The 16,588-nt window shown below is 51.5% G+C and overlaps 1 protein-coding gene across 6 annotated transcripts in view; it reads left to right on the forward strand.

Moving 5' to 3' along the window:
• The window catches only part of LOC123348122 (fer-1-like protein 4), a 127,212-nt gene that overhangs the window by 58,998 nt on the left and 51,626 nt on the right, over positions 1–16,588 (forward strand). For all 6 annotated transcript variants that reach the window (XM_044985513.1, XM_044985512.1, XM_044985511.1 and 3 more), the window contains 7 exons: positions 3,078–3,165; positions 5,843–5,959; positions 10,288–10,440; positions 11,134–11,317; positions 12,211–12,335; positions 13,224–13,358; positions 16,406–16,579. In XM_044985513.1, coding sequence (XP_044841448.1) covers positions 3,078–3,165; positions 5,843–5,959; positions 10,288–10,440; positions 11,134–11,317; positions 12,211–12,335; positions 13,224–13,358; positions 16,406–16,579 — 976 coding nt within the window. The remainder of the gene's footprint in view (positions 1–3,077; positions 3,166–5,842; positions 5,960–10,287; positions 10,441–11,133; positions 11,318–12,210; positions 12,336–13,223; positions 13,359–16,405; positions 16,580–16,588) is intronic.

Consider the following 16,588-nt stretch of genomic DNA (forward strand, 5'->3'; position numbering starts at 1 on the left):
TTGCAGCTAGCCGGAGATGTTAGGAGTAACAAGAAGGGTTTCTTTAGGTATGTTAGCAACAGGAAGAAAGTCAAGGAAAGTGTGGGCCCCTTGCTGAATGAGGGAGGGAACCTAGTGACAGAGGATGTGGAGAAAGCTAGTGTACTCAATGCTTTTTTTGCCTCTGTCTTCACAGACAAGGTCAGCTCCCAGACAGCTGCACTCTGCAGCACGGGATGGGGAGGAGGTGACCAGTCCATGGGGCCAGATGCGCTGCATCCGAGGGTGCTAAAGGAGTTGGCCGATGAGATTGCAGAGCCATTGGCCATTATCTTTGAAAAATCATGGCGATCGGGTAGTGATCAATGGTTCCATGTCTAGTTGGCAGCCGGTATCAAGTGGAGTGCCCCAAGGGTCGGTGCTGGGGCCGGTTTTATTCAATATCTTCATTAACGATCTGGAGGATGGTGTGGACTGCATCCTTAGCAAGTTTGCAGATGACACTAAACTGGGAGGAGTGGTTGATACGCTGGAGGGTAGGGATAGGATACAGAGGGACCTAGACACATTAGAGGATTGGGCCAAAAGAAATATGATGAGGTTCAACAAGGACAAGTGCAGAGTCCTGCACTTAGGATGGAAGAATCCCATGCACTGCTACAGACTAGGGACCGAATGGCTGGGCAGCAGTTCTGCAGAAAAGGACCTAGGGGTTACGGTGGATGAAAAGCTGAATATGAGTCAACAGTGTGCCCTTGTTGCCAAGAAGGCTAATGGCATTTTGGGTTGTATAAGTAGGGGCATTTCCAGCAGATCAAGGGATGTGATCATTCCCCTCTACTCAGCACTGGTGAGGCCTCATTTGGAGTACTGTGTCCAGTTTTGGGCCCCACACTACAAGAAGGATGTGGATAAATTGGAGAGAGTCCAGTGGAGGGCAACAAAAATGATTAGGGGGCTGGAGCACATGACTTATGAGGAGAGGCTGAGGGAACTGGGATTGTTTAGTCTGCAGAAGAGAAGAATGAGGGGGGATTTGATAGCTGCTTTCAACTACCTGAAAGGGGGTTCCAAAGAGGATGGATCTAGACTGTTCTCAGTGGTAGAAGATGACAGAACAAGGAGTAATGGTCTCAAGTTGCAGATGGGGAGGTTTAGGCTGGATAATAGGAAAAACGTTTTCACTAGTAGGGTGGTGAAGAACTGGAATGGGTTACCTAGGGAGGTAGTGGAATCTCCTTCCTTAGAGGTTTTTAAGGTCAGGCTTGACAAAGCCCTGGCTGGGATGATTTAGTTGGGTTTGGTCCTGCTTTGAGCAGGGGGTTGGACTAGATGACCTCCTGAGGTCCCTTCCAACCCTGAGATTCTATGATTCTATGACTAACCACTAGGAATAAAGTTATAAGGGGTCCAACCTATTCTGGCTGTTTAGCATGGCCCTAGGGTGCCTGCCTCACTCATCCGCCCAAGGATTGGCTTAGGTGCCTGGAATCGCCTGACTCCTGGAGAGGGGTTCCTGTTTGTGAATTGCTGGCAGAGATAGGCTTTCCTCTCATCTGCATCTCCCATTGGTAGTTTAGGCAGCTCACTGCCTAGCTAGCTGGCATATGGCAGTCTAAGGTGCCTGTCTCTCCCCAGTCATTATACAGGGAGCCTATGTGCCTAGCTCAGACTTTGTGGATTGCAGTGTGATCCTGTGATTTTCTAGGCACCTGAGAGCACAGGCACCAACTCCATGGGTGCTCTGGGGCTGGAACACCCATGGGGGAAAATCGTGGGTGCTCAGCACCCACCAGCAGGTCCCCTGTCAGCTCCTCCTCCAGTCCCCCAGTGTTTGCTGCCCACTGGCAGGTCCCATTGATCAGAGCCTCCCTCTCCCTCCCCGCATCTCTCGCCTGTTTTGAAGCGTGCAGGAGGCTTTGGGAGAGAGGGGGAGGAGCGTGGGTGCGACTTGCTGGGGGGAGGGGGTGGAACAGGGTGGGAAGAGGTGGGGGTGGAGCAGGGACCGGAAGAGGCGGAGTGGGGGTGGGGCCCAGGGCTGGCTCCAGGCACCAGCGGAGGAAGCACGTGTCTGGGGCGGCACATGCTAAGGGGCAGCATTCCGTCCATTCTTGGGGTGGCATGGTCCGGGCGGCTTTTTTTTTTTTTGCCTCAGCAGTTTGGGCGGTAGTCCGAGCGGCTTTTTTTTGCTTGGGGCGGCAAAAATGGTAGAGCTGGCCCTGGTGGGGCCTGAGGCAGAGCCGGGTGTCAAGCACCCCTGGCACATTGGAAGGTCGGCGCCTGTGCCTGAGAGTTAGGCACAATTTCCCAGGGAGCCCAAAGCTCTGCAGAGGATGCCCAAGCAGTGACCAAAGCAGGCCTGTGAGCTCTGCAGAGCCAGCAGCAATCAGAGGAAGGGTGTTCTACTGCAAGAGACTGTGTGATTCCTCTGCTGCTTTGCACGCTACACTGAAGCACAACGGTGCAGGCCCCTCCTCAAGCAAAGGGCACTATGGTTTAGGAAGAAAGCCATCCAGCTAGTGAGGCTGGTCAATAAAGACAAGAAAAGAAGGGAAGAGAGGGAAGGAAAGGGAAGCCAAGAAGAGGCAGGAGAGATTGAGTGAGCTCATACAGGGCACCCCATTCCCAGGAAGCACAGGGGAGAGCAGGCTGCAATTCCAGAGCTGGCGTTAATGGCTTGCTGGTCAGTTTGCCACAGTAAGGTGAATGTAGTTTCAGGTGCTACGCCAGCCACTCTCTGCTTTGATAAATGCCTTTGTGCTTCCCCTCCCTTTCTGCTCAGAAAGACCCACATGGCAGGAGGGAGACTGAAGCTGACTAAGGTCCCATTCAGGGTGACTGCTCAGTGGGGCAGGGGCCCGTTGTGTGGCTAGAGCCTAATTTACTATGAAGGGGACACACAAGGTCCTGTCTAATGCACAACTCAAATGTGGCTAAGGGCTGTTGGTGGCTGGAGAAGGAAAAGCAGTTCAGAGAGGGGGTATGTTAGTGGTTTCCCTTGAAATCCATTAGGTTCACATTTTTGGAGCTGTGCCCTGCTTGGGGGACATGGAGAGCATGGTCCTGTCTCAGGGCTCACAGGCTCTCTCTAATCACAGGCAATATTCACTGAATGCTGAGAAAAAAACGATGTCACGTCCAAACAACCTCGACAGATGTCGGCTGAAATCCCTGACACACAACATTGTAAGTGGGGTAGGGCCTGTGGGGTTGAGGGATGGAGGGGCTTTGGGTGGTCACTGGCTCTGAGAGGTTTGGGGAGGGGGACAAGGTGGAATTGCCATCATGGGAGACATGTAGTGCTGGTTCTGAAGGAACTGTATGTGTCTGCATGGCCATTGTTATGTGCCCATCACCGCAGCCTCCTTCCCGCTGCTCCTGCAGCTGGAGTCTCGGTGCAGTTCTGCACAGGTGTGTGGGTCTTCCCACCTGGAGAGCCCTTGAGACTGATGGGGCTTGGCTGTCTGGAACAGCTTGCAAGGATCAAGACCTTAGCCAGTAAAACTGAGCTACTGGCTGTCTGCAGGAGGCCGTCCCTTTACCGCCCCAACTCCAGATAATCCCTGAGTAACCTGGTAAGCCTCACACTGTGCCCTGAAGGGCAGCCACCTTGCAGAGAGGGTTGGTTCTAATGCTAAAGTCTCTCTGTGACAGTAGCTAATAGTCTGTGGATACTGCCCCTGCCACCCTCCCCTCACTCAATAGGAGCAGGTGTCCATCTCCCCATGGATCCTGTCCTGGGTAGGGGCTGGCCCCTGATGCTTCAGAGGAAGTTGTCAGGCTCCCCACAAGGGGCAGTTCTGCAGTAAGCAGCCCCAGAGGCAGTTTGTTCTGTGGTTGGTTTGTGCCCTGAAGTCCCGTACTGATTTCATCCTAGCCCTTGTGACTCTCACACACTTAAACATCCGGGTCCTGTGTGTCGTAGCTTGGGGCAGTGCCTGGTGCCCAGCCCAGATTCCACAGGGTTCTGGAATCAGCCCCTGGAACGGCCCCTGAAAGGGGAGCCAGGACAGCTCCTGAAGCTCAGGTGGAACAAGCTCACCGTGGGCTGCTCCGCCACAAAGAAACAGTTGGAGTCCCCACCGAGGGCAGCCCCACGGACAGTGTCCTGCTCCCAAACTAGGGAGCCGTAGTCAACAAACCAACACTTGCATAAGGCCTGTGGTGCTCAGTTCTTTCAGACACACCACTTTGCTGCTGCGACCAGAGCTGTGCCCTGTGACCACTCAGCCGGCTATTAACCCTTGAAGGGGCAGGGCACAGGGCTACAGCAGCGTGCGGTAAATACACACCCCGCAGCTGGCAAAGGCCTCAGAAAACCTGCCAAGGGGAACGTGAGCGGTGACTGCCCCCCGGCTTCTTCACACACTTGCCCTCACCCTGCCCTCCTGCATGGCCATGGAGAAACCCCTTGCTCACCTTGCACCTGCCCAAGGAGATCCCACTCATCCACTCCCCACCTGCCCAGGGAGGGTTCCCCCTGCCCACCCCAGCCCCTGCTGCTGTGCCCGTCATACTGACGTTCTGCAAGCTCTGCTGCCTCAGGAGTTCCCAAACCTTAGTGAAAAATGCAGCCCCCACAGCCTTTCAAATATTCATTGTTTTTACACTGTCCTGCCCCACTCAGCCAGGGGTGTGGCTGGGCTGTGTGGGGATGGATTCCCCTGCGTGGCTCTGTGTGGGGGTGTGGTTGGGTTGTGTTGGGGCCAGGTTCCCCTGCATGGCCCAGTGATGGGCTCAGGGACCGATGGACCTCCTGCAGGCATGCCACGAAATCCGCGTTACCAGAGGACCTCCCGCAGGCACACCGCCTGACTGCCGTGCTTGGGGTGGCAAAATACATAGAGCCGCCCTTGCTCCCCTGCCCGCTGGGAGCTGTGGGGCCAGGTTCCCGGGTGCGGTTCAGCAACAGGCTCAGTGTGGGGGTGTGGCTGGGCTGTGTGGGGCCGGGTTCCCGGGTGCGGTTCAGCGACAGGCTCTGTGTGGGGCTGTGGCTGAGCCGTGTGGGGCCGGGTTCGTTGGCGCGGCTCAGCGACAGGCTCTGTGTGGGGGTGTGGCTGGGCCGTGTGGGGCCGGGTATCTCTGCACAGCTCTGCGACGGGCTCAGTGTGGGGGTGTGGCTGGTTCATGTGGGGCCGGGTTCCCGGGTGCAGCTCAGCGACAGGCTCTGTGTGGGGGTGTGGCTGGGCCGTGTGGGGCCGGGTTCCCGGGTGCAGCTCAGTGACAGGCTCTGTATGGGGGTGTGGCTGGACCATATGGGGCCGGGCTCCCGGGTGTGTCTCACAGGCTCTGTGTGGGGGTGTGGCTGGGCCGTGTGGGGCCGGGCTCCTGGGTGTGTCTCACAGGCTCTGTGTGGGGGTGTGGCTGGGCCGTGTGGGGCCGGGTTTCTCTGCGCAGCTCTGCGACGGGCTCAGTGTGGGGGTGTGGCTGGTTCATGTGGGGCCAGGTTCCCGGGTGCAGCTCAGCGACAGGCTCTGTGTGGGGGTGTGGCTGTGCTGTGTGGGGCCGGGTTTCCCTGCGTGGCTCAGCCACGGGCTCAGTGTGGGGGTGTGGCTGGGCCATGTGGGGCCGGGTTTCCCTGCGTGGCTCAGCGTTGCTACTAAATTGCTGGAAGTTGTTGGTGACGTTAATTTCAAGGAGACCCGTCCCCGCTCCGTGGCTGCTCCTCTCCCCTGCCCACTGGGAGCTGTGGGGCCGGTGAGAGCTGTGCTGCAGATGGACCTACAGGCTTGGGTCCACCCTGAGCACAGCTCCTCAGACAGGCCTAGATGTGACCACATGGCCTCGGGATGCTGGAGTCTCCGGCGTTCTTGATGGGCGTCAGGCGCGCTGCAGGCGTGTGATGGGTGTGCTTTATGTTCAGATCCTGTGTGCGAAGCAGGGGCTCCGCGTGAGGAGGCGGCTGACTCGAGCCAACGTGAAGGAGAAAGTGAATGACACAAAGAGAATCCTCGGAAAGCTGCGCTCCCTGGCTAAAGAGGTACAATGTGCGCTGGCCGGGACCCTGGGAACCCCCCACTTCTGGACAGGCAGGCGAGGGTGGCCAGGCCCCCACTGGCTGGGCGAGGGGAGACCAGACTCTCCTTCTCCCCCACCCCCGTGGGTGGGTGGGGGCTGGGCTCTCTCCCTCTCACTAGGTGGGTGGCCTCCCTACTCTGAATTATTTTTTCCAGTTGTAAATATTCCTGTGAGCTTGGGGGTCAGTGCCAGCAAGAGCCAAGGCAGCTGGGGCCGCACCTGCTCCCATGAGTAGCTGGACCCTCACCCCGTTTGGGAAGTGTGTAGAGAATGTTAGATTGCATTATCCTGCTCAGCCACTAGGTGGCACCGTGCGTCACAGACCTTATTGATGCTCACAACAGCCATTCCTGGCAGTGCATTAGTGTCTTAAGGTGAACACATCCCTAGTGCACCTCTGCAGGTAGGAAGCTCTGTGGCCTGTCCATATCTGGCACAAGAGCCTGACATGCTAGTAGCAGCCCTGAAACCTGCTCTGTCCAAGGTGTACGTGATAGAAGATGATAGAATAAATGGTTCTAAGTGATGGAGAAATAGTGGATCTGCTGTGATTTGTGAGCAGAACCTAATGATCCCCGGCCTGTATGTGACATCGCTGCTTTCTGTCCCTGCCTGGCCTGACACACAGCCAAATCCCGGCCATTTGACAGCAGCATGCTTGAATGGGGAGACAATCTCCATTTCTGCTGTCTCTGGGTCTCTCCCCAGGAGGATCCGTGTTGAGCACATTCTGTGAATTCTGAGCTTTCATTTAAAACAATTCCGTTTCTTTTTCTGTAGCAGAAATTTGAGCCTTTCTATATTCAAAGTTTCCTCACAGTTTAGTTTTAATCAGTTTACAAAACTAATTCAGTAAACCAGTGAAAGCAGTGTGGATACTCTTAACTGGATTAAAACCATATCTGCCTGGATGTAGGTCTTAATTGATTCTTGACTGAATTAAGCTAAATTCATATAAACTAGGCTTAATTTGGGTTAAGTGTGTCCCCAGTGGGTATTGCATGGGTTTAACTCACTTGGTTTGGAATTGCACGTTCAGTGAGATGGATGCAGCTTTGAACACAGACAAGGCCTACCTCTTCGCAGTGTTAACTAATGAGATGCTGCCCTGTTAATCCAGCCAGTAGAGAGCTGTTCCCAGCCAGCAATGAGACAAAGGCAGGAATTTACCTCCCCCCTTTCCTTACCTCAGTGAGATGTGAACTTCAGCACCTGTCATAGCCATCTAAGTGCTAGCACCAAGCACTGCCTGTCTACCTACTGTGACAAAGTTCCTCCTCTACCTTGGTGGGTCGTGCGCTTATTGGCAGATTTGCTCACCTCAGTGATCTTCCCCACAGTCTGGGTCAACTCCTCCTGTGTCTGATCAGGAGTTGGGAGGTTTGGGGGAGCCCGGGCCCACCCTCTACTCCGGGTTCCAGCCCAGGGCCCTGTGGATTGCAGCTGTCTATAATGCCTCCTGTAACAGCTGCATGACAGCTACAACTCCCTGGGCTACTTCCCCATGGCCTCCTCCAAACACCTTCTTTATCCTCACCACAGGACCTTCCTCCTGGTGTCTGATAATGCTTGTACTCCTTAGTCCTCCAGCAGCACACCCTCTCTCACTCAGCTCCTTGCACCTCTTGCTTCCAGCTCCTCACACGCACACCACAAACTGAAGTGAGCTCCTTTTTAAACCCAGGTGCCTTGATTCGCCTGCCTTGATTGGCTGCAGGTGTTCTAATCAGCCTGTCTGCCTTAATTGGTTCTAGCAGGTTCCTGATTACTCTAGAGCAGCCCCTGCTCTGGTCAGTCAGGGAACAGAAAACTACTCATCCAGTGACCAGTATATTTGCCCTCTACCAGACTCCTGTACCCCACTGGTCTGGGTCTGTCACACTACAAATGTACTCATTTCTTAAAACCGATGTAATTATTTCTGTGCCGGTTTGTGTGTGGACACTAATTTCAGAATAAAAGGGGCTAAAGTCAATTTAGCTAAAATTGGTAACAAAACGTTAGCAAAAGGGACTTTAGGCACTTTTATTCTGAAATTAGTGTCCACACACAAACTGGCGCCAAAATAATTACATCGGTTTTAATTCACACATTTTTCGTTGCTTCATGCAAGGTTGTGCATAGACCACACCGCTGAGGCAACCCTTTAATTGTCTGTTTTTCTTTAAAGTGTCCACGGAGGAAAGAACTAGTGTATCCTTCTTGTGTTTCCCTCTGAGGAGTGAAAAAACCTGGAAGATTTTGTTTGACAGACTGTGGTTTTTATTTTAGAATTGTCCATCTCATCTATATTTGCCAGAGGACTCGCTGGACGGCTGGAGAATCATAGAATCATAGAATCTCAGGGTTGGAAGGGACCTCAGGAGGTCATCTAGTCCAACCCCCTGCTCAAAGCAGGATCAAACCCAACTAAATCATCCCAGCCAGGGCTTTGTCAAGCCTGACCTTAAAAACCTCTAAGGAAGGAAACCATAAAAGGCTGGAACCTGAGCAATTAAGAGGAGGAAGAGGTTTTTTAGTTAGTGTTTAAAAAAGCCTCTGTTCTGTGTTTGTCTCCATAGTTGCCTTGGTGCCCCACTCAGTGCCTGTGCCATACATTTACAGTACAGTTTTGCACTGCGGCAACTGCACAGGACACATTGTCTTAACGTAACTTTTCTGCTAGGTGGCGTCAGCAGCAACAAGGGCCAGGTTCAATATCTAGGGGTTCCTCTTAACATTGCAGAACAGAACTGTCTCGAGCCCCAACCCAGAAATCTGGGAAAATTAAACACCATCCCTGGGCACCTCTGAAAGACAATACTTCCCCACTTACAAGCACTGAGTCTGTGTATAACAACCCCTTCCCCCATTCATTTAGGAAAACATTGCAACAATAATTCAAAAGCACGTAAACCATAAGTAAACACCCACCCCACAGTATGTCGGGCAATGTCCTTTGCTTCAGCTTCCCATCTTGTGCTGTGAAAGTCTGATGGACAAAAGTCCCTTTAACACGCCACTCCCCTTTCCCTCCGCTGCACACAGTTGGGGTGTGTTCATGTGGGTTTGTCTCCCACCCGTCAAGGGAGGGCCACTGAGCAATGCCTCTTGTTGCTGCTGCTGTCCCTGCTGCTCACTGCCTCTGTCCACTACTGCCGCTGTTACCTCTGCCGCTGCTTGCTGCCATGTTCTGAGGTTCCACTGCTTAGCCCAGCTACTGGTGCTGCCTCTGCCTTGTCTTTCACTGCAGCGCTGGCCCCACACCAGGTCTCAGGCTCAACCCCTAGACATGCTCATCAGTGATGTCAGCTGTAGTCACCACAACAGAAACAAGGCCTCTCATTGAGTCCGATCAACTCCATTTTTAAACACTGGAGAGGAAATGTTTTGAGTAGTCACTAGGATGCTTTAAACAGAGTGTGGGACACCTGTTCTCACCCCCCTCTAACTTTCACTTGGAGTTGGCACCCCTACCCCTGCTTAGCTAGTGATGTTCAAGTTAGGGTGCTCCCTTCAATCAGGGCAGGCTGACTACGGTTCTGCTGCCTGTTGCTCCTACAGTAAGGACTCCCCCTGCATTTTAACCCAAAACAGCCCAAACGGATTACTTTGGCAAAGCAGCTCTGACTGCTGAACACCTAGGCAGAGTGGATGTGTCTGTGCAAATACCATCTGCTCCTGTAGTCTTTTCTCCCAGTTCATCACTAGATGGCAGAGGAGAGCTCGTCTGACCCTGGCTCACATTAATATAGACATGCCTTGTGTCACAAACACTTGGGAGAAAAGATTCAACGCCCCATTCATCTGAGGGCTCACTCCACTGCTCTGGTCTCCCCAGGAGCCTGTCAGTGAGAACGGAGAAGGCTGGATATTCCAGATACTTTTAATGAAAAAACAAGCAGCAACGCAAGAAATATACAACCCCACGCAAAAATCTTTGCAGGTCACCTTTAAAAACTGCCAGGAAATTAAATGCAAAAACCTAAGTTAGGATGCACATTTTAAATGTCAAAGTCAGGAAATGCAGAAGTGAAGTTCACTAAGCAACATTATCTTTGTATCTTGTCTATTGCACTTACTAAGAGAAATAAAATGTGTTACACAATCAAGAGTTCCAAAAAATGTCACCTAAAGTTAGACCCCTAAAGCCACAGTTAAGCTCCTAGAAAGTGACTTGATTTTCAAAGGTGCCAAGCACTCAGCAGAGTGGGAGTTTTGCCATTAACTTTGGTGGAAGCAGGATTGGATCATTTGTATTCCCTCATGGGGACATTCTCTCTGAGACGCCGCATTGTCAATCTCTTCCAGCCCCAGTGCACGCTCCCCGATGTCCTACTCTGGATGTTCAGCAATAATAAGCGAGTGGCATACACAAGAATTCCTGCACAGAATGTCCTCTACTCTGTAGTGGAAGAGGAGAAAGGCAAGGACTGTGCAAAGATCCAGACCGTCTTTTTAAAGGTAGAGATTATGTGAAAAACCTAATCATATTCCTGCTTCTTTCGCTCCATGTTGGTCTCCCTTCCTTCCCCAGCTCTAATTATTGGTTCTGTATCTGAGAAAGAATTTGTAAGACTAGTAAAAACCAAGCAGTCTAATTGCATAGTGAGAATACTGCTAATTTCTATGCCAGGTCCAAACAAGTGAGCTCCTGGACTGGGTAAAGACTAACTTAGCTTCTCCTCTCACAGAGTGGTTGTTTTCATTCAGAAAAAACCCCAGCACAAAGCATATGGAACATTTTGACATGGGAACATTTCATCATTTGCAGAACAGAATGTTTCTGTTTTTGTTTAGAAACTACTTGATTTCAAAATTTCTTTAATATTATAAAAAAGGTAAAGTCAGAAGGAAATGTTTTGATTTTATGGAAACAAAATATTTTGATTTTGAAACACATTTTTTTAAAATTATGTTTCATGTGAAATTTTGAAAGTTTTGGTTTCCTTCTGGAATGTAACATTTTTTTTGAGATTGTGGAATTTCCCAAGAAACAGAAAATGTGGTCCCTGCCCAGCTGCCCTTCATACCCACGTGTAAAGCTGCAGGCACAGTGATGGTGCACTGCTAATCACCGGCGTGTGATATAGTCACTGCTGGTCTGATGGTCTGTGGCTCTGGATGTGAAGTTAAACTAACATTCTGCGCTCCAAGGTCCCAGGGTCGCGCACCGGAGAGATCTTTGCCAAACTAGAGATCTATATGTGGCTGGGGGTGACCAAGTACGTGAAGAACAGCACTGCAGAATTGCCTGAGGAGTTCAAGCCTGTCTATGAGAGTGGCCAGCAGACAGCACGGCTCCCAGGGCACATGCCGCCCAGCCGGCTCAGCAGGGACGGTGAGCAGAGACTGCCCTGATTGCACTGGTTACTCTACAGTCCCACCAGAGGCTAAAATGAAAACATATATGAGAGCGGTGAGCTGAGCGAGTCCTGCCTGGGCACCTGGATGTGGGCTTCGCCAAGAGTCTTTTTGGTTCGTGGGAATGTGTGTTTGCCACAGCAGCATTTAGAGTGCTGCCGTCTCCTTCTGTACGGATGGCATGGACCTGCTAGCGTGGGGGGCAGAGAGAGCACAGCACCTCAGCCTGCCATGGACATCCTGTGTCCCTAGGGCAGTGGTTCTCAACCTATTTGCCATTGTGGGCCTCATCCAATGCTACCTCTATGGCCCTGAGGATGTCACATGGGCCACGGCTGTGTGCTGATTGGGCCGTAAGTGGCCCACGGGCTGCGGGTTGAGAACCACTGCTCTAGGGTTTAAAGTTCTGGCAGAATGTCACAGGGACACCCCCCCCCCCAGTGAGAATGGGGCACTATGACTTCATAAGCTACTGGAGAGTCACTGACTGGGCTCTGATTTCTAGAGTGTGTGACCTGCTCAAGACCTGTCCAGTAATCCACCGGCTTTGCTGAGACCTGATGCAGCTCTGAGGGGCACATGTTCATAGCAAATCACTCCAGAATTAACCCCGCAAAGACTCTAGAGCACTTGTTGTCACTGGGGACAAAGAAATTAACCAAAAGTGGACTGCCTGGCCCAAGCCATGTTGATATACTGATCCAAAGCACTTCAGCAGACACCTGTAAAGGTGCTGTCCCCTGCCATCCTCACCTCCAAGGGCCACCCCCTTTCCCTCCGGATCTGCCTAGAAACTCTCTCCCAAGAGTGCTAAGGGCATAACTACTCTGATCCCATAGCAGCCCAGTGATTTCTGCTTTTTCTTGCCAGACTTCAGTTACTTCCAGCTGCGAGCTCACTTGTACCAGGCTCGGGGGATCCTGCCTGCTGACGACAATGGCCTTTCAGACCCATTTGCAAGAGTGGTGTTTTCGACTCAGTGCCAGACCACCAGGGTAAGGTCTCTCTGGTCCCACTGCAGCCCATCTCCCTCACCTCAGGAAACTCACCTGTGGACCAAGTCAGTCACTGCTTGCAGTGTTGGAAGCTGGCATCACAGGAGGAGACTTGACTCCAGCTGTGGAGACATTTTCATGCCCTCTGAGTGTTGGGATTTTTCTTTGAGACTTTCCGCACGCTGTTCCCAAGGAATTAGCTCAAATCCGGACTTGTCCCTGAGGGTTTTTTATCGGCATACAGCAGTCCTGTGCTGAGGGGATGGGTGTAGGGGTTTGCCAAAGCACACAGAAATCAATCAGATTGTACACATATTCCAAACCAAAGTGACTCATGCACATTCCATGTTACATTGTGTCACACTTTGTAATTGGGTTACTAATTTTGGTAACCAATCCCTGTACAGATCATGAACTGTCCACAAGTTGCTAGTAAGCAAAGCTGTAGATTATCACATGTCATTCTTCTTACTCTTTCTTTATCTACCAGCAACAGGATATTTACAAGGCCACTTGTGAATCTGTGGTTTGTCCACTATTAATCTCTGCTTCCTTTCATTGTTCGTGCCAGCCTGCACTGAGCAGTGTGAATATTTAAGGAATCTTTGGTGACAACAGTTGTATCTGAGGGACACTGGCTAATGCCCAGATCAGCCCCCAGAATTCTCTCATCCCCTGCTCTGGAAGGCATTGGCCATGCACACACTGCACTGAGTGGTGTGCGCATGGGTGCTCTATAATGCCCCTCGCCCTGCTTTGGGGGAGGAATGTCTGCAGCCTCCCCCTCCCCCTTTCCACTGCTTCCTTAAAGGGCCATTGTAAGTATGAACTTGACTGAATTCAAGAGACTCTGCTGAGCTCTATTAATCCTGATCGCTATCCATGCAGACCTTGGAGGAAACCCTGAGCCCGTTGTGGAATGAGCTACTTTTATATGATCAGCTGATTATTGATGGGAGGAGAGAGGATTTGAAGACCGAGACCCCAGTTGTTGTCATCAATATCTTTGACCATAATAAATTTGTAAGTATAACAGAATGACCCTGGCCCTCTATGTCCATAAGCTCAGTGTGTGCAGGAGTCTGGGGAAAGCTGAGGGAATATCTGTCCAGATACAGGACGTCACATGAACGACTGCACCAATTTGCTCTGCCTCCGCTCCTGTGATTAGATCTTACCTATACCGGCAGCTCGAAGCTACAGAGAGGTTGGAGTTGCCAGGAGTGGCTCCCTGGGGAAGGCTTTGACAAGCTTCCTGTTGTCAGTCTGCTCTGGTGGTGCCAAACAGTGTAGTTGTGTGTGATGAGTGAAGCCTGCTGAGCTGGCGCTGGCCTGGGGAAGTGAGGTGCTCTTAGAGGAGAGGATGGTTCACATGCAAACACTGAGCTGGATTCTGGTTTGCAGTCTGGAAAGCAGACAGACCTGCCAAGCTGCAAACTCCACTGTGTGGCAGAGTTCTAAGTCAGTGCCCAGCCAGCCCACTGCACTCCCCAGCTCAGCCCAGGCACAGGAGATGTGGCAGGGGCTTGCTGTGGTCCAGAGTCCCAAAGGTGGAAGTCAGGGCAGGTCTGTAACAGTCTTACCTCACGCAGTGTCAGCCCCCCGACTGCCTCAGCTTCCTACTTTCTTAGCCAAACCACCTCAACTGGTGCTTTAAGTTACTCCTCCCTCGGGAGCCTGCATTATTAACCTAACGAGAGCAGTTTAACTCTGAGCTAGACTCTCAGCCACCTTCCCCAGGCTCACCAGCTCACTAGGCCCAGCCTGGGTGCCACAGTCCATTTGGTTCCTCTGGGCTCATAATTCCCTTGAAAGGTTTTTGCTGTTGCAGCTCACTGCAGGTAGCTGCAGCCAGGCCTCTCCCTCTGGCTGGTAGGGACGACCTCTTTCCCAGCCCTCAGTGACCCTTGTATCAGGTCTGGCCCAGGCCTTGCAGTTCCCAGCCCCGATCTCCCATCTCTGAGAGAACAGGCCCCCTCACACGTAGCCCTGCCCTGGGCTACCATCACACGCTCCCCGGTCGCCTGGCCCAAGCCCGAACCCATCACATGGGCACCCCACTTAGGGGGATCACTGGACACAGGTGGGGCTGATCCCAGCACCCTGTTCAGGCCCAGCCCTCCTGTGACAAGCTCTGAGCATGCTCCAACCTGTGCTGCGGTCGGCTGATGCAGACCTGTCCTGATATCTGGTTTGGTGCAGCCGCGAAGCTGGGCTATTTTTCACTTCCAGACCCAAGTGAAGGTGTCGCAGTCTATTCATAACACACTGAATGTGACTATCAAACTGAACCGCAGCATTATCACGCTAATGTGTGTTTCCCACCATTCGTAGCTGCCTCCGCTGGTGCCAAAGCCCAGCTGTCCCCACCCAGCTGCCAAAACCTCCTGGAGAGCTTGATGCGGTGCAGTTATGGGTCTTCACTACTGAGTGCAGCAGCACAATGAAAACTGAAAATGTGCAGGCCTTGTAAAATAAACTGAACTGAATATCAAATTCAGTCCTATTACAGTCCCAAAAAACTTAACATAATGGTGTTAGAGTTGCAAAGTCCAGCTCTTGAAAGCTAGTAAGTGCCAGAACTGGCAACCTGCATTTTGATATGGTCTTTCATTACATGATCACCCACTGTCTTTTTCACAGGACCTTTGCGTCACGCAGTGCACGGGGTGGACGGTGCTCAGGGAATGAGTCGGGGTATGTAGCAAAGGAGGCTGTTGTCTGTAGGCCATGCCTCATTCACACTGGAAGTTGAAAGGTGTATAGGAATGAGGCAGTGGATTGCAGAAAGAAAGGCTGTTGAATGGAGAACTGGATTCCATCCTTGTCTTTTCCACTGTCTCTGTGTGATGTTGGTAAAGTCACAACACCACAGGTGGCCACTGTGTGTTCCTCGTTTTGAGGGTGTCCAGCTTGAGACACTTGAGGCTTGATATGCAGAAGTGCTGAGCACTCACAGCTGCAGCTGAACTCATTGGGGGAAGTGGCTGCTCAGCACCTCTGGAAGTAAGGAAATGTGGCTGAATGGATGAGCAAAGGGCTGGGCATCAGGTGGCCCTGAGTTCTGGTCTTGGTTCTGCCACTGATTCTCTGAGTGGCCTTGGCAAGTCACTTTGTCTTTCTGGTGCAGTTTCCCAACTGTAAAATTGGCCACACACTGAATAATGAGGTTAGAGAGACATTACACAGGTTCCTGAGCACTGTCCAGCCTGTGCTCGGAATAGGATGTGGGACATGTGGTAAAAATTGCATGTGCTCACATAACAGAATACTGTCTAATAATAATGCAAACACACAAGGAGACTGAATTATGGTGGCCGATTCTATCATTTCCTAACTTTTGAGGGCTGGACTTTGCAACCTAAATACCCTTAATTTAACATTTTTTGTATGTAATAATATACATAGATGCACACATTGTCTTACACGCACTGCTTTAATTCTCAATAGTAGTCATAGGTTTTATTATTTACAGACCACCCTAGATATACAGATAATTTACAAGCAAGGAGACAAGGCCCATACTGGAAATAACTTGAAGTCTAACTCCGGTAGATATAGGGCATGCAATGATTGTTGAAATGCAGGAAGGCAATGCTGCATTTTCAGTGAGAGGAAGGAGTTCGTTGCCTTGTTTTGTATTGCACCCATTTCTGTGGTATCTGGTTGCATTTTCCACAGTTCAGATTGGGCTATTAGCATTACAGATAAGAAGAGCCGATCCCTATGCTCTCCTGAAGCTCTCATCTATAAAGATGAGAAGAGGAAGACTGGCTGGTCAGCTAAGTGCCTAGGGTTTTATGGTTCTGTCAGTGGAAAGCCAAGGAAGGGAGGTGTGGTTTGATCCCTTTCTGAATGTGATCCCAGTACTGAGTGCCCTGTCGTGGGCTCCCTGCAGCAGTTTGCTGCAGCAGTGCATGGAGGTCAGAGATGGAGAGAGAGTCTTTCCGGTGACTTTGCAGAACTTGCACCTGGTTGGGATTCAGCCCGTTCTGGCATGTTGTACTGGGACCTGATACGCTGTGAGAATGCTGAGGCCGTATCCAATGGCTGCTCCTTCTTGTCTGTAGGGTTCTCCAGAATTTCTTGGCCGGGCCTTTGCTACTCCACAGGTGAAGCTGGTGGATGAACCATACTGCAAACCTGCCCTGCAGTTTTTTGACATTTACAAAGGAGCCAGAGCAGCTGGGGAATTAATTGCTACCTTTGAGCTGATCGAGCTGGATTACAGTGGTTACTTGGAGGTAACTGGC

The sequence above is a fragment of the Mauremys mutica genome, chromosome 13 (assembly GCF_020497125.1).
Source record: "Mauremys mutica isolate MM-2020 ecotype Southern chromosome 13, ASM2049712v1, whole genome shotgun sequence".
NCBI classification, from domain to species: domain Eukaryota; kingdom Metazoa; phylum Chordata; order Testudines; family Geoemydidae; genus Mauremys; species Mauremys mutica.